Below are 18,563 nucleotides of genomic sequence, written 5' to 3' on the forward strand. Positions count from 1 at the left end.
TATGATTCCCAAATATTTGAGCTCTACCTGAAGGTTTGACACCAAAATCTGTCCTTTGTGTAAAAAACATACATCCAGTTTATTTTTTACATTAAGATGTAGACAAGTATTATTTAGCTATCTGACAGCTGTAATGCAGCCTGCCATTGTCATCAGCATACACCTGACAGGTAACACCAGGGACATAACTGACGTATCAACTAAACAGCAGTGGGCCCAATATGGACCCCTGTGGGACCCCGACTTTATAATCTAGATCTTTTTATATAGAGTGTGCAGGTGTGTAACTCACAGACACACAGTGTACTGTATATGTGTTTATATATATGTGTGTGTGTGTGTGTGTGTGTACCTGCTTCTCCTCTCAGAGCTTTCTCCACCATCACTCCTCTCTCCTCCAGCTGTCTCTGTTTCTCCTCCACCTGCTGCAGCTGTCTCTGGATCATCTGAAACAAACAGTCAGAGAATAGAGTCTCACCTGCCTCACCTGTAGTTTCTGGTCCGGTTCATGTTTACACTGACTTTTGACACTGATTGGACAGTTTTGGTGATGTCATCCTGCATCATCAGAGCATCACGAGGACCCATGTGGGGAAATCAGATTCTGACTGACACTTTAATGAACCTGATGAGTTTACTGATCTCCTCTGGAGCCACAGAGAAATATGTGGTGATCAAACTGAAGCTCATGTATCATGAACAAACATGCAGAAGCTGTAATATTACAGCAGGACAGTAACTGTGTGGTCGCTACATTTCAGTTTACAATGAGGAATTAATAAAATACACAGAGAGGGACTTAAACTGAACACACCTCTGTTTTAACTTTAACTAAAGTCCTGTACTCGTGGGTTATGGTCATGGTGACCAAATGATTAGCATGGATATATATACGATCGCTGATGGTTTAAAAGCAGTGTTAAGTATCGGTCAATCCATGTTGAAGTTGCATGTGTTATAGTTTAGAGTATGTTTATCTATAATATATCGATTGGACTGGGGCCACATCTGTTTGGAACATTATGGAGCTGGGTCAGGAATGACATGTAATGAGGTAACGTAAAGGGACAGCGCCCCAATGAAGAAGAGGTTCCCGGATGTGTCTTGGGGTTCCAGGAAAGTAAGATAAACATGTTTTGAAGGTAACCAACAAGGGTGGCCCCAACTAAGGTTAAAGGTCAATTTCTAGAATGGTATTTATACGTTAAGCGAACAAACAAACAAACCAAGCAAACCGAACACACCAGAGTTCATCTGAACCAAACCCAATAGATTAAAGGTGAAGCTACATCTAGCTGGTTCAGGGTCACTTTGACTCTGCTGCTGGAGTGAAGGTGTAACTCAGCTCTTTATAAATTAGTTACACAGGCAAAAAAAAATATTGAGTAAACAAAAGTGCTATCAAATTACTTAATTCAGTATTGATGAGCTTAAGTGAGAAACTTCAGTCTTGACCTTGGAAACAGTAAAATCTCAACTCAAGGTCCAGGTTTTAACGGAGCTTTCAACCGGATCTCATAGTCTTCAAAACAACGTATCACAGAAAACTGATGACACAATGACAAAACAATTTCACAACATGACGAAAACAAGAACGAAGACAAGGAAAATAACAGAAAGATCATTTAATTCAAAATAACTCCTGGCCCTGGATTTGAACCTGGACCTCCTCCATGTGTCTCTGTCCCCTGGTGGACCTGGTCTTTAACCCTGTCTCAGTTGTCTCTGTCCTCAGGTAAACTCACCTGAGCTTTGTGGAGTCTCTTCAGCTGTTCCTGTTTGGCCTTTCTTCTCGCAGCTCTCTGAACTCTTCGGGTGATTTTGGCATCCAGGTCTTCAACTTCGTCCTCTTGTCCCCTCTGGAACATGGTCTCCTTCACGCTCAGACTAGACGGCTCCTTCGGCTGGACCAGGACCCCCACCACCTCTGTGGAACAAGAGGACCGTCCTTCAGAGTCCTGAAGGGGGACTCTGTCCTTCAGAGAGCGTCTCTGAAACAACACAAACAACAGTGTTGATACATTACAGGAAGTCTACCAAAGAGTCTGACAGGACTGTAGATTATTAGACCACCATAAACCAGTTTCATGATAACATGTGTCTGTACCTTGATGGCGTACGCTCGTTTAAAAGCCAGAGCGTGAGGAACATACGCAGGCTGAGAGACACGAAAGTCAAAAACAGTCAAACGGAGTTTAACGAATGATTTAAAAATCAGGTTTCAACAAACATGGTACTAAAAGATTCAAATCTAAACCTGTACTGACTGAATTGAGACAAAATTAAGTCAAACAAATCCAAGTCAAGTTCAAATCGATCGAGAGAAGTCTAAGTACATCTCAAGTCAGTCGAGACAAGATTACTGTAAGTCAGTTGAGACAAGTCCAAGTTGAGTCACAGTTAAGACAAGAACAAGTCATTTGAGAAAAGTCTAAGTTGTGTCTTAAGTCAGTTCAGACAAACCCAAGTCAGTCTAGTTCCAATTCAGTGGAGAAAAGTCTCTAATAAGTCAATACAAGTCAAGTCCACGTCAAGTATTCTTACGAAACAGTGGGAAGACTTTCCTGTGTACTTACTATTAAATTGCAGGATATTTGAGCATTTTGCTTTTGACACTATTTACTGACATCCTTTCAATGCAGAGATCAGATATCTAAATATTCTGGGAGTTCACCAGGGTCAAAACACATCAAGTGTCTCAGCAGTCAAGTCCAAGTCTGATTTGAGTCCAAGTCTCCAGTCTGCAGCTCTGGGTCAGCAGAAAAATGCAGACAAAGACAATCATTCAGTCTCTATTTGACTAATTTAAAACTGAGCCACAATCACAGACCTTAAACCACCATGACAACCTAAAACACTAATTGTCTACAGAACACAGTTTCCTGAATCTAGCACAGCTGGTACCTCCTGGTTCTCCTCCTCCTCCTCTTTTATTGTGACTCTCTGAATTTGAGACGTGAGGTCAAACAGCTCCAAACGCAGCTACAAACATCAGAACAAGACAGTTAACCTGTGGAGTCCCCCAGGGTTCAATTCTTGGGCCGTTATTATTCAATCTGTACATGTTCCCTCCAGGTCAAATCATACATGACAATAAGACTGTTTATCACTGCTACACAGACGACACTGATGGATTCTCTCACCAAACGACCCTGGTCCCTCAGACTCACTCTATCGATGCTTAAAGCAAGAAAATAACTGGAAGCAGTTATATTTCCTTCAATTAAATAAAGACAAGACAGTAAGTGTATTTGGCAACAATGAGGACAGACTGAACGTTGTTGCTCAGCTTGATTACAGAACTACTAAAGACAAAATCCGCCTGTATCCAGTGGATAACATCCACTCTTACTCCAATCTTTATTAACCCTGATTTTTTACCAGGCATCTTAGATCTTTGATATCTTAGATCAGGGTTTCAAACATTGGGATTCAAAAGGTATTTCTTCCCTGGGGGACCTCTTTGAGAATGGTGTCCTGGGCCTTTAATTTGCCTTCTTAAAAATGTCTTTGTTGGACAGAAACCAACAACAACACAACAAAACTGTAATCTCACTAAAGCATTATAACTCTAAACACTACACAGAGTGCATTTATCACCTGATCGTCACAGTTTCAAATGTAAATCAAACAGTGGAAGCCTCTCTACCCCAAACTGTTCTGTATGAAATCCACAACATGTTGGGAACAGAGCTTAAATTTGATCCAGTGTCTCTCCTCCTCAATCTTCCTGGTATACATCACTAATGTACATCATAGAAAGTTTACTGTCTTGACATTGTGTGCAAATATATGGAAAGATATATGACTTCAGTGCTGGTGTCAGGTGGGAGTCTGATCTGTGGTTTATGTGAGATAAAAATGGAGCAGATTCCACTGGACCTCCCGACATGTCGGATGCAAACATGTGGAAACCTTTTCTCCAACATGTTAATGGATCTGCCGTTTGAACCTTTGGCTTTTTGTATGAAACGGGTGCTAACACAACTATGGTGGCTTTATTGTTAATGAAGTCACTGTTGATGGTGTTGAGAGCTGCTGCGTTTTTGAGTCTTACGTTGTTTCTGGGTTTCAGCGAACATCTCTGCAGAAGAGCCGACGAGTCCAGATCCGACTCTTCTGTCAGACTCAGACCTCCCCTCACATCTGAAGACACAGGAAGTACAATTATTACCGCATCACTGTGACCTCACTCTGTCTATGTGTGTTTCTTTATGACATCATCACCTGTGGCCCTCCTCTGATTGGCTGCGTCCTTCTTCACCCTCTCTGAAGGTAAAATCCCATCCCACTTCTTCTCCTTCCTGTTTCCAGAGAACACCAACCTCCACAGGGCTCTGGCCCCGCCCCCTTCCATCTCCACCTGTCCAGGGGGCGGAGCCTCTCTGAGCCCCTTCAGCTGGAGGAGGAGTGCCCCGCCCCCACCCTGCAGAGGGGGGAGGAAGAAGCGAGGGGGGAGGCTGTGGGCTCCTCTATGTCTCCTCCTCCTCCTCCTCACCCCCTCTGACTCCGCCTCCTCTTTCTCTGCCCCCCCCTCCTCTTCTCGCTCCGCCCCTCTCTCCTGCAGCAGGAGGGGTTTTTTTGGTGGAAGTTCAGGGCTGATATCATCAAACGAGCCCCGCCCCCCAGCAGGTTGTAGGGGCGCGTGTCTCTGAGCAGCTGTTTCCATGACGACGACAGGTGTGAGCTGCGTCGGCAGAACTGAGTCGTCGTCATCGGGGGTGGAGTCAGGCGTGGTGATGAAGGAGGCAGTGGAGGGCGGGGTCTCAGATGGAGGTTCGGAGGAGGGGAAGCAGGGCAGCGGGCTGGAGGTGGAGTCAGGCTCCACGGGTGTGTCACAGTGTGTGATGTCACTTCCTGCTGCTGAGGAGGAGAAAGAAAACTCCTCCTCTGAGGGGGAGGGGGGGGGTGAAGTGTTATAAATTATAAATTATAAATATTATAAAAATACTGCCAGACAAGTTGAAGTCTGTGCTGAGCAACATGGCTGGAATCAATATCACAATATTTTCCTCACATTGCAAAATTACATACAAAATCAAACAGAAAACGCTCCAATTCAGATAACAGAGAAAACAGAAATAAACAACCCGTCATGTGACTGTAAATGTTTGAAAATATGAAAATAAATATGTTGTTTTACAATCGGGGGGGTTGTAAAACAGGAAGCACTAACAGTGCCGTTAGAACGTGGTGGGACTGAGCAAAAGGTAAAGCTCCTCAGCTGGACAGAAATCTAATGTTCAGGTAAGTTCTGATTCCAGCTCTGCTTATTATGACTGATGCATCAACATTTCAGTTTTAATTAATGCAGCTGGTGCAGGTGGAAGGCCATGAGGACACTGAGATAATGTCTTCTGTTTTAGAGACCTGCACTGAGTTTACATTCTACGATTAAATCTTACACAAAGTAGGTATTTTATAGATTTACAATATTTAAATCTGACTATTTTTAACCAATAGAAAAATAAATAAAGTTTTAGGGCTTTAAATAACAATCAACAATCCAATGTTTCTTTTAGGTGTTTTATTTTGGGGGTGTTGGGGGGACAATGGGGGCTTGTGAGAGACAGATTAAATCTGAGCTGCAGAGGTGGAGATTTCCTGACTTTAAAAACACTCGAGCCTACATTTCAGAATCAGAATCAGAAATACTTTATTGATCCTCGAGGGGAAACTCTTTGTTACAGCAGCTCGCTGTCAGTCAGTCACACAGGAACAGAAGCACGGAGCAAAAAATATAATACAGGTCAGAAAAGTGGATATAAGTATAAAATTTAAATAAGTGTAAAGTACAAAGTGGATTTAGAGGTTGATAAGTATGTACGGTATAATAATGCAATGTAATAATATAAGTAATAAGTAATAGTGCAATAATGAATACTGTCAAGTTAAGTGTAGCTTATTAAGATGATTATGAGATTATTTCCCATAATGCATAGTGTCTTTCATTAGAACCCCCCTGCCTGGTAAACATCCTCATCTTTCTCCACACCTCCAGGGTGTAACACTGACTGTATGTTAGTTATTGGTTATGTTCTTAGATGCTTTTTCCACCAGTGTTCACAGTAAAAATCAAACCTTTAATGTCAGTGTTACTTTGTTCCTTTGACCATGAGGATGAAAAAAACAAAGCGTATTAAACGAACTGCTGATCAGCAGCTGGTTAAAATAATATTCACATTGTTAAAATGATCACATGACAGCCTCGAAAGCAACTTCATGCTGTGTGTTAATGCAGTGTAGTTCATCTAAATTTCATGTTTTTATGACTGTAGTTTGGTTAGTTTGGATTCTACCTGTCTCGTCCCCTAACAGGAGCCACAGGCCCGAGTGTCACTCCATGTCCCAGGGGCTGTACTCCCCCTCTACCAGCAGGGGGAGACACAACACACACACGCACACACAACACACACACACACACACACACACCAACAACAACAACAACAACAAGCGGAGGATTCAAACTACAGACCAGACAGAAAACAGAAAAACACACTGAGACTCACCGTCACTGGACTCCACCTCACTGCCTCCCTCCTCCTCCTCCTCCTCCTCTTCTTCATCTTCCTCTTCCTCCTCCTGGTCGTCTCTCTGGTGGAGGTGCAGGGTTCCCCTCCATGAAGCTGTGGACTCCACTGAAGTCACTCGATGCCGACCGCTGCCCTCCTCTTCTTCCTCCTCTTCTTCCTCCATCTCCGACTCTGAACTGAAAACACAAACAGACGACTGTTTCTCCGTGAGCAGGGACGAGATCTCAGAGCTACGGAGGACCGATGCTGCCAGCAAAATACATGGACGAGAATAAAAATACTCATCGCGAGTCAGAATTATGAAACACTAAATCATCCTTCTGATTAGTTTCCAAAAATGACATAAAAAGTCAGAATTTTGATGAAGTATATTATGATTTTGAATTAAAAAGTCAACTTTGATTTAAACATTTACAACTGTGACTTATAAAGTTTTACTTTCAAATCATAACTGTGATGTAAAAAGTCATAAATTCGGCCTAAAAATATGTCAGATGTAGTTTTTATTTAAAACTCAGAACTCAGATTTCATTTTTAACTTAAAAAGTCAATTTTGACTTTTAGTAATTGTAACTTGAAAAGTCGTATTCGTGATTTGTCTCTATACTTCTATTGTTTTTGAATATTCCTAGTATGTCATGTGTTTTGATCTTTTCCTGGCGTTAACGACCCTAACCCTGACCTGCGGTTGATTTTCTCGTCCAGGCTCAGGTTGAACCGGTTCAGGGTCTCCTCGGAGACCTCCTCGGGCTCCTCGCGCTCCTCCAGCAGCTCCGCCTCCACCTTCGTCGAGCTCCGGCGGTAGTTTTCCAGCTCGATCCTCTCTGGCGTCGCCACCATCACAGAAACAACTGCAAACACACCAACACAGCCACACACACACACAGACACACACAGAAACACACACACACTAAAGCCCACATTGATTCCAGTTTAAGGAGCATGCTCAGTGTGAACAGGTATTAAACTGAAAGGACGACGCAGGTGAAGTGAACTCACCTGAAGAGCGACGGCGGTCAGCTGAGATCAGAGAGTCTGCAGAGGAGAGCGATGGAGCTGAACCCAGAGACGCCTGTGAAGAAAACAAACACACGATTCTTACTGCTACTGATCAAATATCATCAATATTACATTATTTATCATTTCAAATATAAAGCAGAAAGAGCTGAAACCCGAGAAAACACACAGTTACAACACCATAGCAACAACCTGGAATGTCCTGGTAACCACCTGTTGCTGAAGTAACTGCCAGGTGTATCATAGCAACCACACAGAACGCTTAGCAGGAAGTGCTGAGACGTTTTACAGTAACAGCTGTTAGAAATCCATTACCAGTGAAAGCACTGCACTCGAAACACACATCTCAGTCGCTTTTTTCACCGTCAGGTAGTTTAACAGTAATAATCTGTTAATGAAATCTGAATCTGCAGAGTAACTGTTAAATAAATGTAGTGAAGTCAAAAGTACAACATTAAAGTATAAAGTAACATAAAATGGAAATACTCAAGTAAAGCACAAGTACTTGAGTAAATACATTTTTAATATTCTTGCTGTTTGAGTTGAAATTTTCGGAATATTTATTTAGAAATAAAGTTTCTTTTCTTACGATTGACGTTGGTTGTGCGGCCGCTCTGTCAGTCGGTCTCTGCTTCAGACGAGAGTCGAAGTGATGAAGACAGTAAAACCTCGCTGAGACACAACAAACATCAGCTTTATTCCACACAGACTGAACTTCATGCTGTTTTTATACCAACATTCAAACCGACTCCCGCCTCACACTTCAAACTCTGGTCATGTGACCGCTCCGCTCTGATTGGCTGCTGAGAGTTTTAATCAAACAAACAGGAGATCTTGTTTTTCCTGAAGCTCGAACACACAATATGAGCTTTATGGGATAAAAATACACACACACACACACACACACACTGAGATAAACAACACAGAGATGTGTGGAGGCGACGCTCGAGGCTCTAACTGTTAACGTTGGCCACTGTGACTGAGGTCACATGATAGCATCATGTGGTTAATCAGTGACGACAGATTATCTGACAGGTGGTGACAGCTGATCCAGGACCAGCACCAGAGGACACAATACACCTGTTTCTCTCTCTCTATTGGTCAGTTCTTTATTGTCCCACATGAGGAAACTACGTTTGAAAAACATAAAAACAAGAACACAATAAATAATAAAAATACTGATACTCTACATGTAACATAGCATATGAATATTTTATCCGAGTGTTATGAACCTAAAGGTGCTCGGCCCACGTGGACTGACAACACGTGTCCAACATGACATCAGATATGAAGTGAACACATTAAATATCTGCATACGATGATGGCGAACTTTAACACAGACATGTTCTGTAATCTACATCCATCAGATCACAGTGAAAAGTTTCCCTCAAACATCCTGACGACTGATTCATAACCTTTTATTTCTTCTGAACATTTTCTGTTTTACCTAATAACTTTCAAACAGCTGAGACTAAAATATAAATAACTAAAATAACACAACAGGCCAACATATATATATATATATATATATATATATATATATATATATATTTAGAGGGAGAGGGAGAAATAACTGTAGTATTCTTTTAAGTTTCCTTTGAGTCTGTGAAGTTATTGTAAGCGGAGCTTTGCTGGTCCATGTGAGCACCTTTAGGTTTATAATGCTCATATATTCATTTGTGGTTTCCATGAAGGTCATGTGACCACATCAGGTAGCTGATGAGCTCATGTGAAACGCTTTGACCTCCTGTCTCATGATTGGTTACTTGTGGTCTGTAATTTGTGCTGATGATGATCCTTCAACCACAAATGTTCACTTTTTGTCTCACGTGCTGCACATGAAATAAATTCATTTTATTTATTGACTTATTACTTTGTTTGTTCGGGATATTTTTTACGAGATTAGACTGTTTACGTTTGCTGCAAACACCTGAAACTATCTTCGTATTCAACAGTACAAAAGCTGTTTCTCCTCTGTGTGGAGGTGGAGACAGAAATATCTGACTGAACTGATCCTGTAGGTGATGATGATGAGGATGATGATGATGAGGATGATGATGTAGAAACACTCACCTCTGTGCTGGTCGAAGGCGTATGAAGCCAGTCTGAGTGTGTTGCTGCAGTGGAAACACTGGAAACAGCTGCGATGGAAGAACAAACCTTCTGCACTCAAACGCTCCATCAGATAAACTTTCTTCTGACAGAAGAAACAGACGTCACTGCAGCCTGAGGACTGAAGACAGACAGGCACTGAGCAGACAGACAGGCACTGAGCAGACAGACAGGCACTGAGCAGACAGGCAGGTACTGAGCAGACAGACAGGTACTGAGGAGACAGACAGGCAGGTACTGAGCAGACAGACAGGCACTGAGGAGACAGACAGGTACTGAGCAGACAGACAGGTACTGAGGAGACAGACAGGCAGGTACTGAGCAGACAGACAGGCACTGAGCAGACAGACAGGCAGGTACTGAGCAGACAGACAGGCACTGAGCAGACAGACAGGCACTGAGCAGACAGACAGGTACTGAGCAGACAGACAGGTACTGAGGAGACAGACAGGCAGGTACTGAGCAGACAGACAGGCACTGAGGAGACAGACAGGTACTGAGCAGACAGACAGGTACTGAGGAGACAGACAGGCAGGTACTGAGCAGACAGACAGGCACTGAGCAGACAGACAGGTACTGAGGAGACAGACAGGTACTGAGGAGACAGACAGACAGGTACTGAGCAGACAGACAGGCACTGAGCAGACAGACAGGCACTGAGCAGACAGACAGGTACTGAGGAGACAGACAGACAGGCACTGAGCAGACAGACAGGCACTGAGGAGACAGACAGGTACTGAGGAGACAGACAGGCACTGAGCAGACAGACAGGCACTGAGGAGACAGACAGGTACTGAGGAGACAGACAGGTACTGAGGAGACAGACAGGCACTGAGGAGACAGACAGGCAGGCACTGAGCAGACAGACAGGCACTGAGCAGACAGACAGGTACTGAGGAGACAGACAGGCACTGAGGAGACAGACAGGTACTGAGGAGACAGACAGGCAGGCACTGAGCAGACAGACAGGCACTGAGCAGACAGACAGGTACTGAGGAGACAGACAGGCACTGAGCAGACAGACAGGCACTGAGCAGACAGACAGGTACTGAAGACAGACAGGTACTGAGCAGACAGACAGGCACTGAGCAGACAGGAGGCACTGAGCAGACAGACAGGCACTGAAGACAGACAGGTACTGAGCAGACAGACAGACAGGTACTGAAGACAGACAGACAGGTAGGTACTGAGCAGACAGACAGGCACTGAAGACAGACAGGTACTGAGCAGACAGACAGACAGACAGACAGACAGGTACTGAGCAGACAGACAGACAGACAGACAGACAGGCACTGAGCAGGCAGACAGACTGACAGGTACTGAGCAGACAGACAGACAGACAGACAGACAGACAGGCACTGAGCAGACAGACAGACTGACAGGTACTGAGCAGACAGACAGACAGACAGACAGACAGACAGGCACTGAGCAGGCAGACAGACTGACAGGTACTGAGCAGACAGACAGGCACTGAGCAGACAGACAGGTACTGAGGAGACAGACAGGCACTGAGGAGACAGACAGGTACTGAGGAGACAGACAGGCAGGCACTGAGCAGACAGACAGGCACTGAGCAGACAGACAGGTACTGAGGAGACAGACAGGCACTGAGCAGACAGACAGGCACTGAGCAGACAGACAGGTACTGAAGACAGACAGGTACTGAGCAGACAGACAGGCACTGAGCAGACAGGAGGCACTGAGCAGACAGACAGGCACTGAAGACAGACAGGTACTGAGCAGACAGACAGACAGGTACTGAAGACAGACAGACAGGTAGGTACTGAGCAGACAGACAGGCACTGAAGACAGACAGGTACTGAGCAGACAGACAGACAGACAGACAGACAGGTACTGAGCAGACAGACAGACAGACAGACAGACAGGCACTGAGCAGGCAGACAGACTGACAGGTACTGAGCAGACAGACAGACAGACAGACAGACAGACAGGCACTGAGCAGACAGACAGACTGACAGGTACTGAGCAGACAGACAGACAGACAGACAGACAGGCACTGAGCAGGCAGACAGACTGACAGGTACTGAGCAGACAGACAGACAGACAGACTGACAGGTACTGAGCAGACAGACAGACAGACAGACAGACAGACAGACAGGCACTGAGCAGACAGACAGGCACTGAGCAGACAGACAGACAGACAGACAGGCACTGAGCAGACAGACAGGCAGACAGACAGACAGACAGACAGACAGACAGACAGGCACTGAAGACAGACAGGTACTGAGCAGACAGACAGACAGACAGACAGACAGGTACTGAGCAGACAGACAGACAGACAGAGAGGCAGAGGCAGACAGACTGACAGGTACTGAGCAGCAGACAGACAGACAGACAGACAGACAGGCACTGAGCAGACAGACAGACTGACAGGTACTGAGCAGACAGACAGACAGACAGACAGACAGACAGGCACTGAGCAGGCAGACAGACTGACAGGTACTGAGCAGACAGACAGACAGACAGACTGACAGGTACTGAGCAGACAGACTGAGGAGACAGACAGGTACTGAGGAGACAGAGGAGACAGACAGGCAGGCAGACTGAGCAGGACAGACAGTACTGAGGAGACAGACTGACTGAGGAGACAGACAGGCACTGAGGAGAGCAGAGCAGACAGGCACTGAGCAGACAGACAGGGTACTGGAGCAGACAGACAGGTACTGAGCAGACAGACAGGCACTGAGCAGACAGACAGGCACTGAGCAGACAGACAGGTACTGAAGACAGACAGGTACTGCAGCAGACAGACAGACAGGCACTGAGCAGACAGACAGGCACTGAAGACAGACAGGAGACAGACAGACAGACAGACAGACAGGTACTGAGCAGACAGACAGACAGACAGACAGACAGGCACTGAGCAGGCAGACAGACTGACAGGTACTGAGCAGACAGACAGACAGACAGACAGACAGACAGGCACTGAGCAGACAGACAGACTGAGCAGGTACTGAGCAGACAGACAGACAGACAGACAGACAGGCACTGAGCAGGCAGACAGGACAGGTACTGAGAGCAGACAGACAGACAGACAGAGACAGGTACTGAGCAGACAGACAGACAGACAGACAGACAGACAGACAGACAGACAGGCAGACAGCAGGCACTGAGCAGACAGACAGACAGACAGACAGACAGACAGACAGACAGACAGACAGACAGACAGAGCAGACAGACAGGCACTGAAGACAGACAGGTACTGAGCAGACAGACAGACAGACAGACAGACAGGTACTGAGCAGACAGACAGACAGACAGACAGACAGGCACTGAGCAGGCAGACAGACTGACAGGTACTGAGCAGACAGACAGACAGACAGACAGACAGGCACTGAGCAGACAGACAGACTGACAGGTACTGAGCAGACAGACAGACAGACAGACAGACAGGCACTGAGCAGGCAGACAGACTGACAGGTACTGAGCAGACAGACAGACAGACAGACTGACAGGTACTGAGCAGACAGACAGGCACTGAGGAGACAGACAGGTACTGAGGAGACAGACAGGCACTGAGGAGACAGACAGGCAGGCACTGAGCAGACAGACAGGTACTGAGGAGACAGACAGGTACTGAGGAGACAGACAGGCACTGAGGAGACAGACAGGTACTGAGGAGACAGACAGGCAGGCACTGAGCAGACAGACAGGCACTGAGCAGACAGACAGGTACTGAGGAGACAGACAGGCACTGAGCAGACAGACAGGCACTGAGCAGACAGACAGGTACTGAAGACAGACAGGTACTGAGCAGACAGACAGGCACTGAGCAGACAGGAGGCACTGAGCAGACAGACAGGCACTGAAGACAGACAGGTACTGAGCAGACAGACAGACAGGTACTGAAGACAGACAGACAGGTAGGTACTGAGCAGACAGACAGGCACTGAAGACAGACAGGTACTGAGCAGACAGACAGACAGACAGGTACTGAGCAGACAGACAGACAGACAGACAGACAGGCACTGAGCAGGCAGACAGACTGACAGGTACTGAGCAGACAGACAGACAGACAGACAGACAGACAGGCACTGAGCAGACAGACAGACTGACAGGTACTGAGCAGACAGACAGACAGACAGACAGACAGGCACTGAGCAGGCAGACAGACTGACAGGTACTGAGCAGACAGACAGACAGACAGACTGACAGGTACTGAGCAGACAGACAGACAGACAGACAGACAGACAGACAGGCACTGAGCAGACAGACAGGCACTGAGCAGACAGACAGACAGACAGACAGGCACTGAGCAGACAGACAGGCAGACAGACAGACAGACAGACAGACAGACAGACAGGCACTGAAGACAGACAGGTACTGAGCAGACAGACAGACAGACAGACAGACAGGTACTGAGCAGACAGACAGACAGACAGACAGACAGGCACTGAGCAGGCAGACAGACTGACAGGTACTGAGCAGACAGACAGACAGGCAGACAGACAGGCAGACAGACAGACAGGCACTGAGCAGACAGACAGGCACTGACAGTCGGGTTATTGATGTATTTACAGTATTTGCAGAATCAGCAACAGATTTTAAATCACTTCCTAAAAATCGTTTTTGTTCAGTTCCTTTGCTCAGTTGTTTATCTGACTGTTTCTTTGTTATCTTGTTCTTTTCTCCGCCGGGTCGCGGTGGAACCAGCAACGTTTTCCAGCTTCCAACCACGAGACACATAATCTCTCCAGCGTGCGCTGGTGCAGCCGGGTCTCCGACCAGAGACCACAGACCCTCTCTGAATCGGCCAAGACGAGCCTGAGGAGGGAAGCTCGCCGTACCACTGAGATATAGTTAGGCACAGCTCTGGGTCTGGAACCAAACTCCCGGAGAGGGGCTGGACTCTCCTTTTCTGGAGTTGCACAGGGTGAGGGGCGCCCGGCGGGTGTGGGGATACTCACGCGCCCCCAGCTGAGCGCCGCTGTGTTGGAGTTCTCCCCAGAGAACCTGAGGGTCGCCTCGATGCGACTATGAGCTGCTGAGAGGAAGGCTCTGACTGCAGTTCAGAGTCTCGGGCTGGGTCCTGGGAAGGATACTGCATAGGGACTTTATAGCTGTTCAACCCTCATGTGGGCAACTATAGAGAAACCTGGAGGGGGTGACTGGGAGGACGGCCTGCCCAATCTGAACCTGAGTGGCGCTTTGTTACTGGACTTCTGTGCTAGTCATGGATTGGCCATAAGAAACACCACGTTCAAGCAAAGGCTGATTGATCGACTTTGTGGTCGCATCATCAGATCTGCGGCTGTAAGTCTGGGACACTCGGGTGAAGAGAGGAGCAGGGCTGTCGGCTGATCATCACATGGTGGTGAGCTGGATCAGATGGCGGGCGAAGCTGCCGGACAGACCTGGTAAACCCAAATGTGTAGTGAGGGTGAAGTGGGAACACCTGCAGAGGCCAAGGAACAGCGTTTCCTCCGCCGGTGGCTGGGCTCAGCTCCGGAGGAGAGCCGCTGCTCCTTCGCGTCGAAAGGAGCCGGTTCAGGGGGTTCGGCCATCTGATCAGGATCCTCCTGGGGGCCCTCCTTTGGAGGTTTTCCAGGCAAGTCCAACTGGGAGGAGACCCAGGGGTCTATTTTATTCTCTGTTCTTTTATTTACTTCGTAAAGCAGTTTGTTACTTTGTTTCGAGAGGTCATATATAAATAAAGTTAACTACTATTACTTCTACATTTACTTGACAGCTTCAGTTTGCAGATGAGAGTTTTTACAAAACTGTGTGAAAATGTGATCGAAGAAAATAATTTCAGTCCTCAATCCAGTTTCTATTCAGCTGTAAGAACCTGTGTTTAGAAACGTCTATTTATTCTTATTTCAAACTACAGATTCTTTTCAAACTGAAATATCTTTACTGCAGTCACAGATATTTTCACTTGTTTTAACAAAACGTGTTTTTAGGACTCAGTTATATATAATTTATATAATAAAACACCATCAAAGTCACCATTTTTCTGCAGAACGAATACTTTGGTTCAGCTTCTGAAGGTTTTAATCATTCTTCTTACCAAACTCACTTCCTCCTGACTCTGAATCCGATTGGTTATCTGCTCAGCCAATGAGCTCACTCCACCAGTGTACATCTGCAGACACTGATCAGACAGACAGACAGGCAGTCAGAGACAGACAGGCAGTCAGACAGACAGACAGACAGTCAGACAGACAGACAGACAGACAGACAGACAGACAGTCAGACAGACAGGCTGCAGTCACAGAACAGATTCCTTCACTTTGAACTCTGCTTTCAGTCACAGTCATGTTGAGGCAGAGAATCATGGCAAATGGAGACAGGCACTGAGCAGACAGGCAGGCAGTCAGACAGACAGACAGACAGGCAGTCAGACAGACAGTCAGAGACAGACAGTCAGACAGACAGGCAGTCAGACAGACAGTCAGAGACAGACAGTCAGACAGACAGTCAGAGACAGACAGCCACTGAGCAGACAGACAGACAGACAGACAGACAGGCACTGAGCAGACAGACAGGTACTGAGCAGACAGACAGGCAGACAGACAGACAGGTACTGAGCAGACAGACAGACAGACAGACAGACAGGCACTGAGCAGACAGACAGACAGACAGACAGACAGGCACTGAGCAGACAGACAGACAGACAGACAGGCACTGAGCAGACAGACAGGCAGACAGACAGACAGGCACTGACAGTCGGGTTATTGATGTATTTACAGTATTTGCAGAATCAGCAACAGATTTTAAATCACTTCCTAAAAATCGTTTTTGTTCAGTTCCTTTGCTCAGTTGACAGGCAGTCAGACAGTCAGACAGACAGACAGACAGACAGACAGGCAGTCAGACAGACAGTCAGAGACAGACAGTCAGACAGACAGGCAGTCAGACAGTCACAGACAGACAGACAGACAGACAGCCACTGAGCAGACAGACAGACAGACAGACAGGCAGTCAGACAGGCAGTCAGACAGTCAGACAGACAGACAGACAGACAGACAGGCAGTCAGACAGACAGTCAGAGACAGACAGTCAGACAGACAGGCAGTCAGACAGTCACAGACAGACAGACAGACAGTCAGACAGTCACAGACAGACAGACAGACAGACAGACAGACAGACAGGCTGCAGTCACAGAACAGATTCCTTCACTTTGAACTCTGCTTTCAGTCACAGTCATGTTGAGGCAGAGAATCATGGGAAATGGAGTTTACTGCTAACAGAATCAATAATTAGGTTTTCATGTTCGGTCCAGCAGGAGAACACGGATAGAGAACACGGAGAACTCGGATAGATTACTCGAAAAACTCGGATACAGAACTCTGATAGAGAACTGAGATAGAGAACTCGGACAGAGAACACGTATAGAGAACTCAGAGAACTCAGAGAACACAGATAGAGAACTCGGGTAGAGAACTCAGAGAACTCGGATAGAGAACTCAGAGAACTCGGAGAACACGGATAGAGAACACGTATAGAGAACTCAGAGAACTCGGATAGAGAACTCAGAGAACTCAGAGAACTCGGATAGAGAACTCAGAGAACACGGATAGAGAACACAGATAGAGAACTCAGAGAACTCAGAGAACACGGATAGAGAACACGGATAGAGAACTCAGAGAACTCGGATAGAGAACTCAGAGAACACGGATAGAGAACTCAGAGAACACGGATAGAGAACTCGGATAGAGAACACGGATAGAGAACTCAGAGAACACGGATAGAGAACTCAGAGAACTCGGATAGAGAACTCAGAGAACACGGATAGAGAACTCAGAGAACACGGATAGAGAACTCAGAGAACTCGGATAGAGAACTCAGAGAACACGGATAGAGAACTCAGAGAACACGGATAGAGAACTCAGAGAACTCGGATAGAGAACTCAGAGAACACGGATAGAGAACTCGGATAGAGAACTCAGAGAACACGGATAGAGAACACGGATAGAGAACTCGGATAGAGAACTCAGAGAACTCAGATAGAGAACTCAGAGAACACGGATAGAGAACACGGATAGAGAACTCAGAGAACTCGGATAGAGAACTCAGAGAACACGGATAGAGAACTCAGAGAACTCGGATAGAGAACTCAGAGAACACGGATAGAGAACTCGGATAGAGAACTCAGATAGAGAACTCAGAGAACTCGGATAGAGAACTGAGATGGAGAACTCGGATAGAGAACACGGATAGAGAACACGGATAGAACAGACATGCAGTCAGGACTGAACAGTGTGTTTTGACCAGTACGGCAGCTGTTAGAGGTTCTTTGTTCAATAAAGTTGTTTAAAATAAACTGGTGTCAGCAGACGATGGGGGGGACGAGCTGCAGGCTGATCTGAAGTCAGCTCTTCTCTCTTCAATAGAAACTATTCATGTGATTCACAGTGAGGACAGTTTGTTATTGATCTGCAGATGCATCACATGACGCAGCGTGTCGAACCCTGCAGAGCTGATGCACCAACTGAACTGCTGCAGCATCGACATCAAGTCCTGAACCCAAGTCTCAAAGAGGAGCGCGCACATCCGGGCCGGAAGAGGACACTGCTGCTGACTCTTTCTTTCCGTCTGAAGCTTTTTAAACGCAGACTGAGTTTCACGTTACAGAGTAACAACATGTACGTAACTGTTGTATATAGTAACACATGTGTATATATAATATTCAGAATCGGTCGGGTCTCAGTGAGTCTACGTCACAGCCGCACTAAACACAACACCACCACAAATACCCAGAATGCACAGCAGCTCGGTACCTGCTCCTCCCCGCCGATGACGGACTGGGACTTGATCTTCTCTTTGAACCGAAAACTCATCTGTTCCTGTTGAAGAGTTCGTTTCCTCTGATGAGGCGTTCCCATGGAGACAAACACGAGGACAGACTGACGTTTGTGGAAAGTTACTGAAGTACAA

The 18,563-nt window shown here is 46.3% G+C and overlaps 1 protein-coding gene across 1 annotated transcript in view; it reads right to left on the minus strand.

Annotated features, from left to right (window-relative positions):
* LOC122871423 (protein-methionine sulfoxide oxidase mical3a-like) overlaps positions 1-18,563 on the minus strand; it is a 38,230-nt gene that overhangs the window by 5,471 nt on the left and 14,196 nt on the right. The window contains exons 18-30 of the mRNA XM_044186525.1: positions 18,407-18,493; positions 15,694-15,777; positions 9,624-9,783; positions 8,140-8,222; positions 7,533-7,605; positions 7,216-7,384; positions 6,510-6,709; positions 4,228-4,890; positions 4,058-4,146; positions 2,905-2,982; positions 2,108-2,158; positions 1,746-1,991; positions 353-446 (exon numbers count right to left, since the gene is read on the minus strand). Of these exons, the coding sequence (XP_044042460.1) occupies positions 353-446; positions 1,746-1,991; positions 2,108-2,158; positions 2,905-2,982; positions 4,058-4,146; positions 4,228-4,890; positions 6,510-6,709; positions 7,216-7,384; positions 7,533-7,605; positions 8,140-8,222; positions 9,624-9,783; positions 15,694-15,777; positions 18,407-18,493 (2,077 nt within the window). The remainder of the gene's footprint in view (positions 1-352; positions 447-1,745; positions 1,992-2,107; positions 2,159-2,904; positions 2,983-4,057; positions 4,147-4,227; positions 4,891-6,509; positions 6,710-7,215; positions 7,385-7,532; positions 7,606-8,139; positions 8,223-9,623; positions 9,784-15,693; positions 15,778-18,406; positions 18,494-18,563) is intronic.

Source organism: Siniperca chuatsi, linkage group LG23 (assembly GCF_020085105.1).
Source record: "Siniperca chuatsi isolate FFG_IHB_CAS linkage group LG23, ASM2008510v1, whole genome shotgun sequence".
In the NCBI taxonomy this organism is placed as follows: domain Eukaryota; kingdom Metazoa; phylum Chordata; class Actinopteri; order Centrarchiformes; family Sinipercidae; genus Siniperca; species Siniperca chuatsi.